Genomic DNA, 20,148 nt, shown 5'->3' with positions numbered 1-20,148 from the left:
TCCCTACCACTGACGTGAGACTCATTGGTCTGTAGTTCACTGGCTTATCTCTACAACCTTTCTTAAATAGTGGGACCACATTAGCTGTTCTCCAGTCCTCTGGCACCTCCCTGGTGGCCAGAGAGGAATTAAAAATTAGGGTCAGAGCCCCTGCAATCTCCACCCTCGCCTCCCACAGCATCCTGGGACACAAATCGTCCGGATCTGGAGATTTGTCCACTTTTAAGCCTTCCAAACCCTCCAATACCTTGTCACTCCCTATGACAATTTGCTCAAGAACCTCACTGTCTCTCTCTCTCTAAGTTCCATATCTACATCCTCTTTCTCTTTCCATGGTTACAGTCGCAACAAAGGATTTCTAATCCCACAACAATCACCTCCGTCTAATTCTAGCCCGAGTGATTTGAAACAGCATGCTTTAATATACATTGGTGTGCATTGTTCTATAATATCACACTAAATGATGATCAGTTAATACAGCCTGGTTTCCCCAAGGTGTTCAGACTTGACCTTCATGGGCTGTGCTGTCAAGACAGCATGTCCCCCTCAGGAATGTGCCAGCCTCTCTTAGCACTTCGTAAGGTGCCTTCAAATCTCACTGCTGGTGCAGTTTCCCATGTTGTAAGTCTTCAGGTATGTGGATCTCTCAGTAACTGATCCTTACCTAGGTATAGGCCATCTCTTGACCTGGGTGTTCCAGTTTTGGAGACTTCAATATTCTCTGTCTTGTAACTTTTTATTCAGAGATTATTTTCTCAGAATATTTTAAAATGGTTTGAATCTGACCACCCCTGAACAGTCTACCTCCATTTTAAAGCTTGTTCTGGACTCACCCACCAGAGGAAATAGTTTCTCTCTATCTACCCTGTCAACTCTATAATTTCAAACCCCAGGTTCTCGAGTAGAAATGTTCTCTGTGCTCATTTCTCAATGATTGGAACAGAATCCTTTCCATTAAGTGTGAAAAGTGAGCAAATACAGGTCAGATGGATAGCAAAGCTGCTCTTCCTGCCTCAAGCTCAGAGTGCCCCTTACTGGACCAGTACAACACTTTTCCATTTCCCACATCAGTCTTCGTATGAGCTTACTAGTTGTGTGCTGGGCTCCATTTCCACCAGCAACTGGTCGAGACTGCCAAACTCATTTCACATCAGTACCCTTATAGCGTTATCAGGCAGAGTGGACAATCACAGCATCAGATCCGGGCTGGATTTGAGACTGGGTCTGCCAGGTAAGAGGCAGATGCTGGTTATTACAAATGAATGATGTCCTAGACAGCAATGTATCAGGTTCTTGATCAACAAGCCTGTACACTGGAACAGGTGATGCACCTGGATGTTATAACACAACGCAAACTTCAACTCTGCAAAACTCATCAGATTCATAAAGTGCCAGAAAGGTCACTGACCTGAAACGTTAACTCTGCTTCTCTCTCCACAGATGCTGCCAGACCTGCTGAGTATTTCCAGCATTTCTTGTTTTTATTTCAGATTTCCAGCATCCGCAGTATTTTGCTTTTATCATCATAAAGTGCTGGGATATTTCAATTTGATGCGCGTACCCTGTGGATAAATGCCCGAGAGGGCCTCAGCGCATTCACTGATTTGGTTGCACCTCTTGGATTTGATTTTGCATTTAGGAATTTGGGTCTGGTTATTGCTGACATCTCTGGGGTGGGGAGTGGGTGGGGACCCGCCGCGCAGAGCCAAGTGGGAACTGGCTTCAGAACACAAGAGCTCACTTCCCTTTTCCCACAAAATAATCTTCAAATTATTGTACTTGCCTTCAGATCTCTCCGGGTTTGCTCTTCCCTAGCTTTGTAATCTCCTCCACATGTCCTTGCACAAATCCTTCACTTGTTTGACAATGGTCTGCTTCTCATTCTCCGCCCCACCATCGGCGGCCACTCCTTAAACGGCAATGCTCCCATTCTCTAGAGTTCTCTGTCCCTCGCACACGCACCTTTGTTATCACCCTCCCTGTCTTTGAAAAAGCCCCCAGTTTGACCAATCTTTCATGCTTTCCCACCTGCTCCCTCCCTATTCTCACTGCTCAGATGTCTTGTGCTTCAGCACTATAGAATCATAGAGGCTTACAGCACAGATGGAGCACATTCGGCCCGTCATGCCTGTGCTGGCTCTTTGAAAGAGCAGTTGTGCTTCGTCCCACATCCCTGTTTTTTTTTCCATAATCCTTTAAGTTCATCATCCTCAAGTACCTGTCCAGCTCCCTCTTAAAATTATTTATGGAATCAGCTTCCACCATCGCTCCAGGTTGAACATTCCAGATCCCAACAGCTCTCTGAGTGAAAACATTTCTCTTCATCTCTCGTCTAGATCTTTTGCCAATGATTTTGAATCTCTGACCTTGTTATTGACTCACTCACCAGAGGGAATAGCTTTTCTCCATCTACTCTTAACAAAACCTCTCATCATCTTGAAAACCTCCATTCGGTCACCTCTTAACCTTCTCTCTTCCAAGGAGAACAGTCCTAACTTTTCCAGCCTTTCCTCAGAACTGAAGTCCCTCATCCCTGGGACCATCCTGGTAAACCTCCACTGTCCCCTTTCTAGGGTCTTTACATCTTTCCTGAAGTGTGCTGTCCAGAATTGACTATAATACTCCAGCTGAGGACATATCAGTGATTTCTAAAGTTCCAGCATGAATCTCTTTGCTTTTATATTTTATTCCTCGATTTATTACCCTAAATAACCCATATTTTAACCAATTTATCATCGTGCCCTGACAGCTGTGGACACCAAGGGGTCTCTGCACATTTACACTTTTCAAAATGGTGCCATTTATACTATCCTCTTGTCTAGGTTAGTCCTCCCAATGTGCATCACTTCACACTTCTCTGCATTTAATTCTATCTGCCCATTTCACCATCCTGTCTGTGCAAGCCTGAAGTCTACAACTATCCTCATCACCATCTACTATTTTGCCAAGTTTAGTCTCATCTGCAAACCTTATGGTGCTGCTCCCTACACCCGAGTCTAGGCCATTTGATAGAAATGTAATGTGTTAGTGGTGACCTATCTGGCATTGCAAGACACTGGACTCCATCAAAGATATGAAAAGTCATGATAATTCAGCAAAGTGCACAAGACTAGATTTCTGTGGCTGCCTAAAACAGGTTACAAGATCGCAGGGTCATTGCCATACCGAATGCCATACTGATATCCTGGCTTCGGTAAGAACTTTCAAAGACATGGATAACTTGAGCAGCTTCTATAACTTGAGAAACTTTCTATAGCACTTTTCACGGCCCCGGATGTTTGAAAGCTCTTTGCCGCCAATTAAGTATTTTTTACAGCCGCCCATTTGTGCACAAGATCTCACAAACAGCAATGCGATAATGACCAGATAATCTCTTCTGGAGATGTTGACTGAGGGACAAATATTGAATAACTCCACTACTCTTCTTTGAAATAGTGCGATGGGATCTTTTGCATCCCCCCAACAGGCAGATGGGACCCTGGTTTGATGTCTTATCCAAAAGACAACCCCTCCAATAGTGCAGCATTCCCTCAGTACTGCACTGGAGTGTCAGCTTGATTTTTTGTGCTCAAGCCCTGGAGCGGAACTTGTGATTCAGAGGCGAGAGTGCTACCAACTGGAGGGTCAGTACTGCATTGTCGGAGGAGCAATACTGATGGAATACTGCACCATTGCAAGGGCAGTACTGAGGGAATGCTGCATCGTTGCAAGGGCAGTACCGAGGGAACGCTGCACTATCAGAGGTACTGCCTTATGAATGAGATGTTAAACCAAGGATCATTTACCCTCTCAGATGGGTGTAAAAGATCAAAGAAGTGAGATGAAGTTCTCCCCACTATCCTGGCCAATATTTACCCTGCAATTCTCTCTCTCTTTGGCCTCCTTGTCTCGAGAGACAATGGGTAAGCGCCTGGAGGTGGTCAGTGGTTTGTGGAGCAGCGCCTGGAGTGGCTATAAAGGCCCATTCTGGAGTGACAGACTCTTCCACAGGTGCTGCAGATAAAATTGGTTGTCGGGGCTGTTACACAGTTGGCTCTCTCCTTACATTTCTGTCTTTTTTCCTGCCAACTGCTAAGTCTCTTCGACTCGCAACACTTTAGCTCCGCCTTTATGGCTGCCCGTCAGCTCTGGCGATCACTGACAACTGACTCCCACGACTTGTGATCAGTGTCACAAGACTTCATGTCGCGTTTGCAGACGTCTTGAAAGCGGAGACATGGACGGCCAGTGGGTCCGATACCAGTGACGAGCTCGCTGTACGATGCATCCTTGGGGATCCTGCCATCTTCCGTGCAGCTCACGTGGCCAAGCCTTCTCAAGCGCCACTGGCTCAGTAGGGTGTATATGCTGGGGATGTTGGCCACCTCGAGGACTTCTGCATTGGAGATACGGTCCTGCCACCTGATGCCAAGGATTTTCCGGAGGCAGCGAAGATGGAATGAGTTGAGACGTCGCTCTTGGCTGACCTATGTTGTCCAGGCCTCACTGCGATAGAGCAAGGTACTGAGGACACAGGCTTGAAACACTCGGACTTTTGTGTTCCGTGTCAGTGCGCCATTTTCCCACACTCTCTTGGTCAGTCTGGACATAGCAGTGGAAGCCTTTCCCATGTGCTTGTTGATTTCTGTATCGAGAGACAGGTTACTGGTGATAGTTGAGCCTAGGTAGGTGAACTCTTGAACCACTTCCAGAGCGTGGTCGCTGATATTGATGGATGGAGCATTTCTGACGTCCTGTCCCATGATGTTCGTTTTCTTGAGGCTGATGGTTAGGCCAAATTCGTTGCAGGCAGCCGCAATCCTGTCGATGAGTCTCTGCAGACACTCTTCTGTGTGGGATGTTAAAGCAACATCGTCAGCAAAGGAGTTCCCTGATGAGGACTTTCCGTACTTTGGTCTTCACTCTAAGACAGGCAAGGTTGAACAACCTGCCATCTGATCTTGTGTGGAGGAAAATTCCTTCTTCTGAAGACTTGAACGCATGTGAGAGCAGCAGGGAGAAGAAGATCCCAAACAGTGTAGGTGCGAGATCACAGCCCTGTTTCACACCACTCAGTATAGAAAAGGGGTCTGATGAGGCACCGCAATGCTGAATTGTGCCTTTCATATTGTCATGGAATGAGGTGATGATACTTAGTAGCTTTGGTGGACATCCGATCTTTGCTAGTCGTCTGAAGAGACCACGTCTGCTGACGAGGTCAAAGGCTTTGGTGAGATCAATGAAAGCAACGTAGAGGGGCATCTGTTGTTCGCGGCATTTCTCCTGTAGCTGGTGAAGGAGAACAGCATGTCAATGGTGGATCTCTCTGCTCGAAAGCCACACTGTGCCTCAGGGTAGACATGCTCAGCCAGCTTCTGGAGTCTGTTTAAAATGACTCGAGCGAAGACTTTCCCCACTATGCTGAGCAGGGAGATTCCACGGTCGTTGTTGCAGTCACCGTGGTCACCCTTGTTCTTATAGAGGATGATATTGGCATCGCGCATGTCATGTGATACTGCTCCCTCGTCCCAGCACAGGCAAAGCAGTTCATGGATTGCTGAGAGTATAGCAGGCTTGGCACTCTTGATTATTTCAGGGGTAATGCTGTCCTTCCCAGGGGCTTTTCCACTGGCTAGAGAATCAGTGTCATCACTGAGTTCCAATTTTGTTGGCTGTTTGTCCAGCTCATCCATGACTGGCAGAGACTGGGCAGCATTGAGGGTGGTCTCAGTGGCAACATTTTCCCTGGAGTACAGTTCAGGGTAGTGCTCCACCCAGCGGTCCATTTGCTTGCATTGGTCAGTGATTATTTCCCCTGATTTTGACTTTGTGGGGGGGGGGGGTGGCAGGAGGGGCGATCTTCTTGATGGTTGGCCCGAAAGCTCTCTCAACGCCATCATACATTCCTCTGATGTTTCTGATCTCAGAGGCCAGCTGAATACAACTGCATAGGTGTTGCCAGTCGTCATTTGCACAGCACCTGGCTGTTATTTGTGCAGCGTTTCTGGCTACTTTAAGTGCTCCGGATGTTGGCTTGCTGGAGACTTTACAATTGCCAGAAGTAAAAGAGACAATCCAGTCATTACCACGCTGCTATTACTGACACCTTACTGTGCACAGATTAGTTGCAACACTTGCCTCCAATACAGTCATCAAAATAACAATATTAGCTGAGAAGTGCTTCAGGATGGCTTGAGGATGTGACAGGTGCTATATAAATGAAAGTTCTTTTGTTGCGACAAGAAGAGGGATCATCTTGGAAATAGGTTAAAGATGAACAGGCAGAGGGCTGGGACTATCATCTCCAGGATTCTCTGTCCCTCAGCACACCTTATGAGCGTAGAAGAGGAAAGGTGAGCTCAGAGTGGGAGAGACTGAAGCGGTGGTAAAGAACAGAGCTCAATTCAGAATGATGGATGAAGAAGCAATAACATCCAGACCAGAGGTTTTGTTGAAGTCCAGGGAGCAAGGGAAGAGGGACAATGGAGGAGATTGAGAGCGAAGGTTATTGAGACTCAAACCAGTAAAGGGCTAAGGCATTCTGTTTGAGAGCAAGCATATGCAACATTAAGATAAAAAGGAAGATTGCGAAAGATGCAGCAGTTTTAGTAAGATAATAGAAGTGGTGGCTACTTAATGGGGCAGAAAGGTTTCTGTTCAATAAAATGGAGACTGACAGCGAGCTCCAACACGTTCAACACCGGGAGAGACTGGTTGGAGCATCGAGTGGACTAGATATGCTGGTTTTTTTTCTGAATGATCTTTTCTCCTTACACTTTTCCATGCATTCTCTATATGTGAAATCAATGCCAAAAGGATGCATCATTTTCCCACACATCCTCAGTCCTACCCCAATATTGGGGAGGAGAGATGGGATTTTGTGCTAATCTGTTCCTTTCCTGACTCCCACTCACTCCCATTCTTTCTCGCTCACTCTCCCTTTCTTTGCAACTTTCGCTCCTTCTCCAATTCTCCCTCCTCTGTCCCTCTCTCCCGTTACTTCTCACTCCCTCCCTCTCATTCTCTCTCTTTCTCCTCCCTCCCTCCCTCTGTGAAATTAATACTGGGTTGCAATTGCTAGTCTGACTCATTTCCGCTGGGAATGCGGCCGGTACGGACCAGTTTTAATAGGATGGTTGGAAAGTTGGCTGTTTTGAAACTTGTACATTTAGTTTTGAAGAAGTTTTCTCCGCGCTGTCCGATTTCTCAGTTTTCTCCCCGGAATCCCACAGCTCGAAGTTGAACAAAGTTCGCAAAGTTTTTCCCTAACTTTTTGCCTGGCGGGGATCTCCAGTGACGTGAGAGCAGAGCGGGCAGTCGAGCCGCCACTTCTCCAGAATGGGCATGCTGTTAATGTTGAAGTGGCTGCTCCTTCTCTACTCGGTGAGTAAGATTTCAGAAGCGGGACTGTTCCCTCAATCATTCCTTCCTCCCCACAGTTTCATGCTCTCTGTCATTTCTTAACTTTCTCCTGTAGCCACTAACTCTTTACCTTAATGGTACCACAGGCAGAACCAGCCATTCCTGGGTATTTAACTCCACTTGTCCAGATTTACCCTTTTGGGGCTTTTTCTCGGATGGAGAATGTGGGTTAGTGAATGTTAAGAAGCTGGCTCTTTCTCCAACTCTGTCCTCTTGTCCATGCCCCCACTCCCTTCACCTCACCATTGGCAAGTATGCCTTCAGCTGCCTAGGCCCTAAGCTCTGGAATTCCCCAAACCTCATTGCCTCACCTTTAAGACACTCCTTTAAACCTGCATCTTTAACGAATCTTTAAGTTATCTGTCCTATTATGGCCGCCTTTGGAATTTTTGCCCGGCACTGTTCATTACATTAAAGGCACTACATAAATGCAATTGTAATTTGGCGGTAGGAGTGATCACATCCAGGAGTAGGCCAAGTTAGCCCCTCAAGCCCATTGTGCCTGCCCTTCAGTGAGACTATGGGCTGATCTGCAACATAACTCCACGTACCCACCTTTTCCTCATATCTCAGAATACCTTTGGTTAACGAAAATCTTCAATCTCAGGTTCAAAATTAACAGTTGATCAAACATCAATTGTCATTTGTGGAAGAGAGTTTCAAACGTCTACCACCCTTTACCTGCAGAAGCAGTGTTTCCGAATCTTACTCCTGAAAGATCTGGATGTATTTTTTAGATTCTGTCCCCGAGTCCTAGACTCCCTGAATCAGCAGATATACTTTCTCTCTATCTACCCTATCTGTTCCCTTTATTATCTTGAAAACTTCGACAAAACCTGTTAACCTTGTAAATTCCAAGAAATACAACCCTTGTTTCTTTAACGCCTTCTCATAATTTAACCCTTGGAATCCAGGTATTATTCTGGTAAATCTACACTGTACTCCCTCCAAGACCAATATATCCTTCCTAAGGTGTGGTACCCAGAAATACTCTCAGTGCTCCAGATGTGGTCTAACCAGGGCTTTGTATAACCGTAGCATAACTTCTACCCCCTTGTATTCTAGTCCTCTAGATAGATATAAAAGCGAGCATTCCAATAGCCTTTTGATTATTTTCTGTACCTGCCCTTGACATTTTAATGATCCCTCCAAGTTGTGTGGTTATTCAGGAACCCAGGAGTTCCTGGGCAGGCCAGACAAAAGTTGGTTCGTTTAAGTTACTGAGTGAGCGCGGATGCACAAAACAAAATTCAAAGGGGTCACGCATTTAAATTGCTCATGCTCTCCAAAAGAAAGTTTGAGGGTACACTGCCTGGACCCCCAAGTCTCTTTGGACCGCCAAGCTTTCCACCATGAGAAAGTACCTTGTTCTATCCTTTTTAGATCCAAAGTGGATGATCTCACATTTGCCAACATTGAAGTCCATTTGCCACCGTTTTGCCCACTCACTTCATCTATCAATATCTCTGTAGTTTTATGCTTCTATCTACCCTGCTTACAATGCTGCCTAGCTTTGTGTCATCAGTAAATTTGGATCAGGTCCTGATGATGTTTTAGTTGTCGTATCAAGGCCTGGTGATGTGGCTTTATGTAGTTCGAGTTATGCTGTGATCAGATACATGTCTGCCGTCATGCAGCGTTACTGTTTTGATTCGCTATACAACTATTAAAAGGTGACTTGTCATCTGCCTTTGGTTTGCTGCACTGATCTTACTGAAATTCCATTTTCTTGTAGCTGACCTTCCAGCTACATGGTTCCTGGAACTGGTGCAGGGAGCCAGCCTACTGCTCTCAGCATCTGGTTACAGAGTAACCAGGGCTTGCCCGATCAATGCTCTGAACCTTCCCCACAACTTCAACCAGTGTTGTCCATTACATTAACCACTGACCACATGTGGTGAATTGGGCAAACAGATGTGGCTAACTGCAAATAAAAAAAAAACATGAGTAACAGGCACCCTCCTTGGGCATGTGATCACATGGCATATCTCTGCATTATGTTGGTAAAATGGAAAAGCAGAGTGTGCGTTCTTTTTAATCATTGGGCGTGCTTTACCTCCTTGGTTCCTGAATAGTGGTGGGCCACTACATTTAGAATTTGGAGGACGGAATAGGGAGAATTTTCTAAGGAAACCAAGTTAAGTGGCACAGTTAATAGTTAGACCCCATCTGGTGCACTGTATTCACTTCTGGGCACTGCATCTCAGGACGTATACTATTGCCCATGGAGAAGGTGCAGCACAAATTAATACTGGAGCTAAAACAGTTAAATTGCATAGACTAAGCTTGTATTCTCTTGAATGCAGAAGATTACGCAGTGATTTAATTGAAGAGTTTTAGAAGATTAAAGGATTTGATGAGGGAGATAGAGAGAAATTATTTCCTCTGGTGTTGGGGAGCCCAGAACAAGGGGGCAGAACCTTAAATTTAGATTTTGGCCGTTCAGGGGTGATGCCAGGAAGCACTTCACACAAAGGGTAGTGGAAATCTGAAACTCTGTCCCCCAAAGATCCATTGGGGTTCAGTTGAAGATTTCAATATTGAGAGAGATAGAATTTTGTTAGATATGAATATTAAGGGTTATGGAACTAAGTTGGGGGTCAGGTAAATGGAGTGAAGGTACAGAACAGTCGTGATCTCATTGAATGGTAGGTGGTACGGGCGAGAGGGCTGAATGACCTCCTCCTTTTCCTATGTTCTACATGACATTGTTCCTACCTTAGCTCCTGTCCCTAATTTAAGATCTACAACTTGGTCCTTCACCTTAGTTTCTGGGCTACATTCAGATCAGTTTTTACTTGAATACCATTCCTGCACTTGATGGGGCAAAAGGGAGGAAGAGGTCGAGACCAGCAGCAGCAAGAGGGGCCGTGAAGTTTGCGAGTGAAGAGAAAGGTTTCAAGGAGTCCTTTGAAAGCTGAGGTACAAAGTTGCTCCCTTCTGCAGCTCCAGGAGAGAGGTGGTGAGGCGGAGGGAGTTAACCGGGGATCAAGGCAGGGTTATCCGAAGGGAAAGCCAAAGCTTAGAACTTGGAGTCCAGAGTAGGGAGGTAATGGTGCAAGTGCCAGTTTTACTGACCATCAGTGAATGGATTTCAGGGCATTAAAGTCAAAGACGGGACATAAAAACATAAAGGGAAATAATTTTATTTTCTCCAAAAATGGGATGTGGTGCAGAAGGTGATTGTGCAGTCCACGTGGGTTTAAGAAGCTGGATGTCTTTCTCCAACTCTATTTTCTTGTCCATCCCCCCCTCCCTTCACCTTACCATTGGCAAGTATATCTTCAGTTGCCCTAAGCCTCACCACCTCTTCCTTATCCTTTAACATGCTCCTTAAATCTACCTCTTTAATGAATCTTTTCATCTTGTGTCCTAATATGTCCTCCTCTGGAATTTTTGTGAAGTGCCTCAGGACGTTATATTACATTAAAGGCACTATATAAATGCAAGTTGTAATTTGATGGTAGGAGCAGCCACATCTCGGAACACAGGAACAGGAGGAGGCCATTCAGCCCCTCGAGCCTGTTCCTCCAATCAGTGAGATTATAGCAGATCTAACTACATATGCTTGCCTTTTCCCCATATCCCTGAATAACTTTGGACAACAAAAATCTATCAAGCATCAATTGCCATTTGCAGTAGAGTGTTCCAAACTTCACCACCCTTTATGTGTAGAAATGTTTCCCAATTTCACTCCTGAAAAGTCTGGCTCTAATTTTTTGGACAATATCCCTTTAGCCCCAGACTCCCCACCTTTCACAACCTCCGAAAGTCCTTCACGGCCTCGGTTTAACGTCTCATCGGAAAGGCGGGACTTCTGACTGCGCCACACTCCCTCAGTACTGCACTGCGAGTGAGAGCTTGGACCTTGTGCGCAAGTGTGTGGACTTGAACCCTTGACCTTGTGATTCAGAGCTAAGAGTGCCTCCCACTGAGCCACGGTTGTCAAGTTATTGGAAAGTTCATGATTTTTTTTATTACTCCTCCTACATATAGTGTCACCAAATGGGCTCTGTGCCTGAATTCCATTGTTTAAACTTGGGTTTCCTGATTCAGGAAATCAGATTACATTGGTCTAACCGTTGCAAATGTAAAGGTAATCTGCAATGTTCTGTTTATTAATTTTCATTATTGGGATGTGTGTGTGACTGGCAAGGCCACCCAGTACCAAAATTGATGATATTTTTCAAATCTGTGGTTCAGAATTTTTAAAATGTTTGTCTTTTGATCTCCGTTGTTGTTCAGACATGTGGAAGCCTGATGCGTGCTGGAATGTCCCTCGTATTTCCACAGGGAGTTTACATCATCAGTCACATACTCTTCAGAACTGTCTCGAAGGTTCTGGCAGTTAGGAGCAATTCATCCAGTTATTGAGTGGGTTGTTAACAAAATGAAATCAATAGAGAGCTCCATTTTGTCAGCCATGGCTCAGTGGGTGTCACTCTCATCTCTGGGTCATCGGTTCACATACCACTCCAGAGACTTGAGCACAAATTTCATGCACCCACTCCCAGGGCCGCGCCACCGGAGGGGCTGCCCCAAGGGAGCGACGCGCCGCCGAAAGGGCTGTCTATGGAGGTGTTAAAGCGAGGTCCCATTTGCGCCCTCAGGTGGTTTTAAAGGAAATGTGGCACTACAGCAGGGAAGTTCTCCCCAAAGTCCTGACCAATATTTTTTTTTTCCAAAATATACTCTATTCATAAAAATCTGTAAAAATTACATTCCCAAACAGTTTAAAACAGCATCAAGTCAAAAAATACAAACAGTGCAAAGGTGATCAGTTACCTTCTATACAATCATGAGTTGCCTCACAACTCTTCCATTTCATTGTCATGTCATATACATTTTTACATTTACAGCACACAAAATTTTCCCGATACAGTTCGAGGGGTTTCCCATGGATCCAGCCCCTCAGTTCAGCTTGGTGGGGGGGACCTTACACTGTGGTCTTTCCCCATTGAGCCTTTGCTGCGGCTGCCCCAAGCTTTAGTGCGTCCCTCAGCACGTAGTCCTGGACCTTGGAATGTGCCAGTCTGCAACATTCAGTCGTGGACAACTCTTTGCGTTGGAAGACCAGCAAGTTTCGGGCAGACCAGAGGGCGTCTTTCACCGAATTGATAGTCCTCCAGCAGCAGTTGATGTTTGTCTCGGTGTGCGTCCCTGGGAACAGCCCGTAGAGCACAGACTCCTGTGTTACAGAGCTGCTTGGGATGAACCTTGACAAAAACCACTGCATCTCTTTCCACACCTGCTTTGCAAAGGCACATTCCAGGAGGAGGTGGGCGACCGTTTCTTCCCCACCACAGCCACCGCGGGGGCATTGTGCGGAGGGGGCGAGACTTCGGGTGTGCATGAAGGATCTGACGGGGAGGGCTCTTCTCACCACCAGCCAAGTTCTGGTGATGGGGCATTCCGCCAAATGACTTTGGCGGTCTGCTCGGGGAACCATCCGACAGGATCCCCTGTCTCCTTTTCCCGTAGGGCCTTGAGGACGTTCTGTGCAGACCACTGCCTGATGGATAGGTGGTCGAAGGTGTTTTCCCACAGAAACTGCTCCACGAAGGATAGGTGGTACGGCACGGTCCAACTGCATGGAGCGTTCCGCGGCAATGTGACAGGCCCATCCTTCGCAACACCGGGGACAGATAGAACCTCAGCACGTAGTGACACTTGGAGTTTGCGTACTGGAAATTGCACTGTTAGCATTATTAGATTTGTTTAAATTTACAGTAATTTTGTATATATAATTGGACATGGTTTAAATTATTTTAATCTGTCAGTACACACAGCTTGATGCAGCCGCACACGAAGGTGGTCATCAGGATGAGGGCCACGTTGGGTACATTTTTCCCGCCCTTGTCCAGAGGTTTGAACATCGTGTCCCTCCGGACCCGGTCCATTTTGGATCCCCAGATGAAGCGGAAAATGGCTCGGGTGACTGCCACGGCGCAGGAGTGGGGTATGGGTCAGACCTGCGCCACGTACAGCAACAACGTGAGCGCCTCGCACCTGATGAGCAGGTTCTTACCCACAATTGAGAGAGATCGCTGCCCCTACATGCTCAACTTTTGTCGTCCCCTGGCTACTCACTCCTCCCAGGTTTTGGTGCACGCCCCGGCCCTTCCGAACCATATCCCCAGCACCTGCAGGTAATCTGACCTGACGGTGAAGGGGACAAAGGATCGGTCAGCCCAGTTCCCAAAGAACATGGCCTCGCTCTTGCCGTGGTTAACTTTGGCTCCCGAGGCCAGTTCGAACTGGTCGCAGATGCTCATCAGTCTGCGCACAAAAAGCGGATCCGAGCAGAAGACAGCGACGTCATCCATGTACAGGGAGGTTTTAACCTGAGTGCCTCCACTGCCTGGGATTGTCACCCCTCTTATGCTCGCATCCTTCCTAATAGACTCAGCAAAGGGTTCAATACAGCAAACAAACAAGACCGGGGAGAGAGGACAGCCCTGTCTGATTCCAGATTGGATCGGGAAACTTTCCGATTCCCACCCATTGATTGAGACTGCGCTACTGATGTTTTTGTAGAGCAATTTGATCCAATTGCAGATTCCCTCCCCAAACCCCATTTTGGAAAGCACGTCCATCATGTAGGTGTGTGATATCCTGTCAAAAGCCTTCTTGGTCCAGGCTGATGAGGCAGGTGTCCACCCTCCTGTCCCGTACATAGGCGATCGTATCCCTGAGTAGCGCGAGACTATCAGAGATCTTCCTGCCGGGTACAATACAGGTCTGATCGGGGTGGATCACCAACTCCTGACCAATATTTATCCCTCAACCAACATCACAAAAAATGAGGATTAACTATTACTACGGGGCATTAACCTCATTGCTGGTTGTGAGATCTTGCTGTGCACATTATGCATGCAGTGTTTACCTACATCAGTTATTGCTCTTCAAAAGCTCATTGTGAGATGTTCTATAAACATTGTGTTTCTGTTAATATGGCAAAATTATGATTGTGATTTCATCATCTCTGCAAACATGGACACACCCTGCTGCCCTTATCTGCTCAACTCATTCTCACTGACTCCCCCCACCCCACCTCCTTGTTGACGTTGGAGTTGAGCAGCCAATGGAAGGCCAGTGTAGAGTCAGGGGGTGGGGGGGTGGTGCGGTGAATCTTTGCCTTATCATCTCTGCCGGAATGTGTGTATACAGGAAAGCAACTGATGTAACCGAGTCACATGCCAGGAATGTGTGCCAGGAAAATTCCTCCAGTTAAAGATTAAGTCGTTTAATGTCCAGTATTCAGCCCTGTCTCTTCACAAATTTAACAACTGGCAGCTTTTCTCATCTCAGGAGTACCAACTTGCATTTATCTATTGCCTTTAACCTAGCAAAACATCCCATGGCTCTTCTCAGGAGCAGAATTTGTCACCGAGGAACACAGAGATCTTGAAGGCTGGTGGAGGTTACAGAGAAGGTCTAGGGGGGCGGGGGGGGGGGGGATTGAGGATTGAGGCCACGGAGGGAATAATGGAACCCACGATCCGTTTTACTTCAATAAGGATGACCATGAAACCACCGCTCAGTTAATGCCACGTCCAAAATAGAATGACACAAGCAGGAGTGGCATTGCTTTGTTGCTGATGGGTGTGCCTGAAAATCTTTAATGGCTCTAACACACGCAAACAAGTGGGAAAACACAACTGTCTTGTGGGGAAAAACACAAGTTTGGTGTGCAGTTTACAATTGCGAAGTTTCTGGGGAAAATCTCAGTAGGAAGGGCTGTTGCGCACACAGGCGGCACTCCCTCAGTTCAAAGGTCAGCGATCAATGGTTTGATGACTAATGTGCAGGTGGAGGTGTGAGGAATGAGCGAACGGCTGACTGGAAAGGCATTTAACCCCACGTTACCAACAGGTTCTGTATGAGGAGTTGAGGTGCAGATTAGCCATGAACTAATTGAATGGAAGAGCAGGCTTGAGGGGTTGAATGGCTTGCTCCTATTTTGATGTTGAGGGCCAGTCCAGCACAAGATCACTTTGGGCCTCCTTTTAAACTTCATTAGCTGCATTCAGTGATTAGCGCAGTAAAATAACACACATACATTTACCATTGATATACTACCCTAACTCTACAGGAAGGATGATAATGTCCACAGTTTCTGTGCTTAACCAACAATATCTGCAATTATGCTTTTCTGTTCAGGGTCTGAGGGTTAATGGAGCTGTCTAAACTAGTCCAAGCTCATGAATACTCCTGCAGCAATTAAAGTTTCAGTAACTTCTGGCTAAATTCCAAAGGAACCAAGTAAATTCTTCTCAAGATTTTATTTCAGTATGGCTTGGCCTTTCCCACTCACCTGAACAGCTTCTTGCATCTTTCATGCCCAGTTAGGCACAATGTGGTTGGCGAATTAAAGGAACTGTTCGGAAATAAAGGTGGGCAGGAACTGTCTCAGTGAGAATCAATGTTTTAACCTGGTGCTGCTGCAGATTCCTGGTGCCCTTTTTTTTTGGAACTTCTCATCCTCATGTTCAAATCTCTCTTGTAGCCTCGCCTGCTCCCTATCTCTAACTTCCTCCAGGCCTACAACCTTCAGTGATGTCTGAAATCCTCCAAATCTGGCCTCTGACGCATCCTCGAATTTAACCGCTCCACCATTGGTGGCCGTACCTTCAGCTGCCTGGGACCTAAGCTCTGGAATCCCCTCCCAAAGCCTCTCCAGCCTTCCTCTCCTCCTTTAAGATGCTCCTTAAAACCTACTTCTTTGACCAAGCTTTTGGTCATCAGCCTTAATATCTCCTTATGTGGCTCATTGTCAGATTTTGTTTGATAATGCTCCTGCGAAGTGAGACGTTTTGCTTCATTATTGGTGCTATATAAACGCAAGTTGTTGTAGGCATCCAACCTCACTTTGTTAACAATTCTTGGTCTGCTTAGGTTCTTGTTCAAGGGCTACCTGTACATGAGAAGCACATCACGGTCGGCCTCCCAGCGACTAATGTATCATCGACACAAGGAGGAATGGTGCGAGCTGGGGAAGAGGACCATGGAGACCAGGACAGGAATGTGTTAACTCAGGGCAATCGCACCGTTCGAGATGTCCTCCATCAGCTCGTGGACTATTACCCAGCCACATCCAAGCTGTACTGTCAAAAATGCCCCGCAGGTGGGTCTAGATTTTATCGCTTGTACCTTGTTCCTGCAGTATTCAACAGCCAGTATAACGGCAGAGCCAACACCTGGAGCTGCTCATGATCCAGTGTCCTGATCTCAGGATTGTCACACCCGTTAGGAGCCTAAATCGAGCATGCAAAGTTAGGAGTGAGGTAGCTGATAGAATAAAGCTCCCTCATCTTGCCCAAACATGACCTAACACCATTCCCAGAGAGCAGCTCCGATGCTGGCCAGATCTGAATGAGTTTAACGTAAAATTGTTAACCATTTTTCTTTTGCCACCAGCAGACTGTAGGTCATAATCCAACCGAGAGCTATGACTAAGGCCCAGGAATTGAAGGACTGGTCTATATTCCATACCCAACCATGCTGCCTAGTAATGGGTTATCGGGAGGTTCTGCTGCCCTATGCAAAGGCTGTGTGCAGTTCATTCCCAGCGAGCCTGCTTATTATATATAGCTCAGTGCTCACATTGATTAAATACAATCTTCCTTGTTACTGTTACAGTGTGGCGCGCCACCCTCAGTACTGGTGACGTGAGTGGTGACACAGGTGTGGGAAACTGGTCTATTTTTACCTGGATTGCTGTCCAGCTTTATTGAAGCAACACAGAATTGAGCTGAGGCTGAGAGCAACATGGTGTGTGGGGCTCAGTAGGGCCCCCAGTTTGGGTACAGCTGCCAGGGGCCGTGGGATCCACAATGAAGGAGTGAAGTTCATTGTCGCTGTGATTTGCAGCCTTGTGGAGTGTCTTTCAATGTAGAGCTCCATTTAACTGGCCAAGTGAGTAGTTATTTACCTGGTTTGTTGTTAATTGGCCTGTGTCTGATTGCAGGAACCCGTGTGGCTGAACCTTGTACGGAGCCTTACACCAGTGGAAAGTGTGCTCCTTGTGTAGAAGGAGAGGACTATACCGAATGGCCCAATGGGATGGACAAGTGCCTGACCTGCAAGTCTTGTAGAGAAGGTAAGAAATCATGGGTATAAGCTATTCTTGTATTGGTCCTTGGGGCTCCCTATCAACACTGGTCTCCATTTCTCTGAAACTGCACTTGTGTGCCATCTTTGTAGGGGCAGTAGGAAGACATATCGTCAGCTGTAGCTCAGTGGGTAGCACCCTCGCCTCTGTGTCAGAAAGTTGTGGGTTCAAGTTCCACTCGAGAGACTTGAGCACAAAATCTAGCCCGACACTCCCAGTGCAGTACTGAGGGAGTGCTGCACTGCCGGAGGGGCCATCTTTCAGACATGACATTAAACAGAGACCTTGTCTGACCCCTCTGGTGAACTTAAAAGATCCCAAAGTCACTATACAGCGAGCAGGGGCGTTCTCCCTGATCTCACTCAACATCACGGAAACAGATTATTCAGTCATGATCACATTGCTGTTTGTGGGAGCTTGCTGTGTGCAAATTGACTGCTGCGTTTCCTGCATTACAATAGTGACTGCACTTCAAAGGAAGCTAATTTGTTGTAAAGCGCTTTGGGACGTTCTTTCACATGCGCTGCCAGACCTACGAGAGGTGAGGTGAAGTGAAGTGTTGGCTACAGATAGAGGCACAGCAGCCTCTTCATTGACCAGACACATTCTGTGTTGAAGTGGCAGCCTTTGTTCTTCAGGAGAGAATGCTCTGCTGGATTGCTTTGATGTGATGAGTCAGTGAGCAAGAGCAGAGCAATCTGACCTGTTGGGTGCCCTCCAGAGACCTTTTTGCATTAACTCCATGTTACTTTAGTGCCCTGGCTCAAGGCCCTGTGGGTTGCATTTAACTGGTTAACAAAAACAAGAAAGCAGGTTTCAGTTTGAATTCATGATTGTTACCTCCAGTCAAGGTTTCTTAAGGAGCGTTTAATAGCAACAGTGAAAGTTTTTGATAGCTTGGCAGAAAGTGGGTGAGCTGTGAGAACCTAAAAAGGAGCTGGAGTAGGCCATTCAGCCCCTCGAGCCTGCCCCACCATTCAATATGATCATGCTGATATTCTATCTCAACTCCACCTTCCCATATCACTTAATTCCCAAAAATCTATCCATCTCGGTCTTGAATATACTCAATCAACTGAGCATCCACAGTTCTCTGGGGTAGAGAATTCCACAGATTCACAACCCTCCAAATGAAGAAATTTCTCCTCATCTCATTCCTAAATGGCCGACCCCTTATTCTGAGACTGTGACCCCGTGTTTTCGATTCCCCAGCCAGGGGAAACATCCTCCTAGTGTCTACCTTGTCAAGCCCCTCAAGAATTTTAAATGTTCGAATGAGATCACCTCTCATTCTTCAAAACTCCAGGGAATATAGGCCTAGTCTACTCAATCTCCTCTCAGGATAATCCTGGAAACTGGAGGCTATCTGGCCCCATCCATGGTTCCTGCAGGCGAGGCTGCTTGGAGTTTATAGAATTTTATCGATGGCCATTCAGCCCAGTCTGTCTGTGCTAACTTTCTGAAGCTGCTTTGCTTTTCATCCCATTCCCCAGTGCTATCCTCAGCCGATTTAAAAATGTTTTGTTTTTCACTTTTACTCACTTCTGTTATTGCAGTTACTCTGGGCTTCCGGATAAAATGGGTGGACAGGGGTTGCACGTTCCTGTTGCCAGTCGCTCAGGCAGGTGGGCTTCTCTCTCTCCTCTGCTCCAGCCTGACATACTGCTGGGCCTCTGCTCTCCCCATGCATCCCTGCCTATGCTCAGCTTGCCTGCGAATCTGTCTTTCATTGTTGAAGCAGCAAGAGAGAGAGAGAAACAGGGACCAGTTCATGGTTTGGGCCTCTCCCAGCCAATGGACAGATTGGGATGAATGGTAATTTCCAGCCATCTTTTATGTTTTCACAGATCAGGGGTTGGTGTCTCACTGCACCACACGGAACGACACAGTGTGCCAGTGTAAAGCAGGAAGCTTCTGTTTACCCAGCCAGCCCTGTGAGATGTGTCAGAGATGTAAAACCGAGTGAGTAACATTTGGCCACGTGGTGCAATTAGCATTTGGTGATGGGCTTGGAATTGTCACGGTGTCTGTATCTTGGTTTCAATTTACTGCTAATCTCAAGTAACTGTGCATCTGCTGTGCGCAGTCCCATGATGAGGTTCACCAAAATGCTGACTGTGTGAACTGGGCTGCTCTGGCAGTGTGGGACCCAATGTGCCCCAGGGCTGCAGAGACTGTCTCCTTGGTAAATTCATTCTATCTTGGTCTGTAAAAGTCAGTCTGGCTGTTTATTCACCGACTCTATAAAGTAGGTGGTCTCTCAGCCTTTGCTGGCTGGGACCAGCTCAGGCCTACACTGTTCCAAACACTCCCAGGACAGGTACAGTACAGGGTTAGATACAGAGTAAAGCTCCCTCTACACTGTCCCATCAAACACTCACAGGACAGGTCCAGCGCTGGGATTGGCTGGGCAATTTGGAGCACTTCCTGCTTGCAAACAGGGGGAGCAGAGTGGAGAGAGGAAACTGGAGAGAGGTGAATGCAGAGTGGATTGAAACAATCGAGGAAGGCTGCAATTGTTTTGGTGGGTGTCAGGGCACCTGAAGGACTCTAATTTTGAACTGTTTGGGGGAGGGAAAAGAGGCCGGAAGACTTGGGTGGGGCTGCCAAATCCATTAGGGGGCCCCTGTATT

The 20,148-nt window shown here is 46.7% G+C and overlaps 1 protein-coding gene across 3 annotated transcripts in view; it reads left to right on the top strand.

Moving 5' to 3' along the window:
* Positions 1-6,650: 6,650 nt before the first annotated feature.
* The window catches only part of LOC137357216 (tumor necrosis factor receptor superfamily member 10B-like), a 28,767-nt gene continuing 15,269 nt past the window's right edge, over positions 6,651-20,148 (top strand). For 2 of the 3 annotated variants that reach the window (XM_068023377.1, XM_068023375.1), the window contains exons 1-4: positions 6,651-7,362; positions 16,300-16,528; positions 17,372-17,503; positions 19,363-19,477. In XM_068023377.1, the coding sequence (XP_067879478.1) occupies positions 7,318-7,362; positions 16,300-16,528; positions 17,372-17,503; positions 19,363-19,477 (521 nt within the window). In that variant the 5' untranslated portion in view covers positions 6,651-7,317. The remainder of the gene's footprint in view (positions 7,363-16,299; positions 16,529-17,371; positions 17,504-19,362; positions 19,478-20,148) is intronic. The other variant, XM_068023376.1, reaches the window with a different exon arrangement.

The sequence above is a fragment of the Heterodontus francisci genome, chromosome 47 (assembly GCF_036365525.1).
Source record: "Heterodontus francisci isolate sHetFra1 chromosome 47, sHetFra1.hap1, whole genome shotgun sequence".
NCBI lineage: Eukaryota > Metazoa > Chordata > Chondrichthyes > Heterodontiformes > Heterodontidae > Heterodontus > Heterodontus francisci.
Note: the sequence above shows the minus strand (reverse complement) of the source record. Positions and strands in the feature narration are given on the sequence as shown.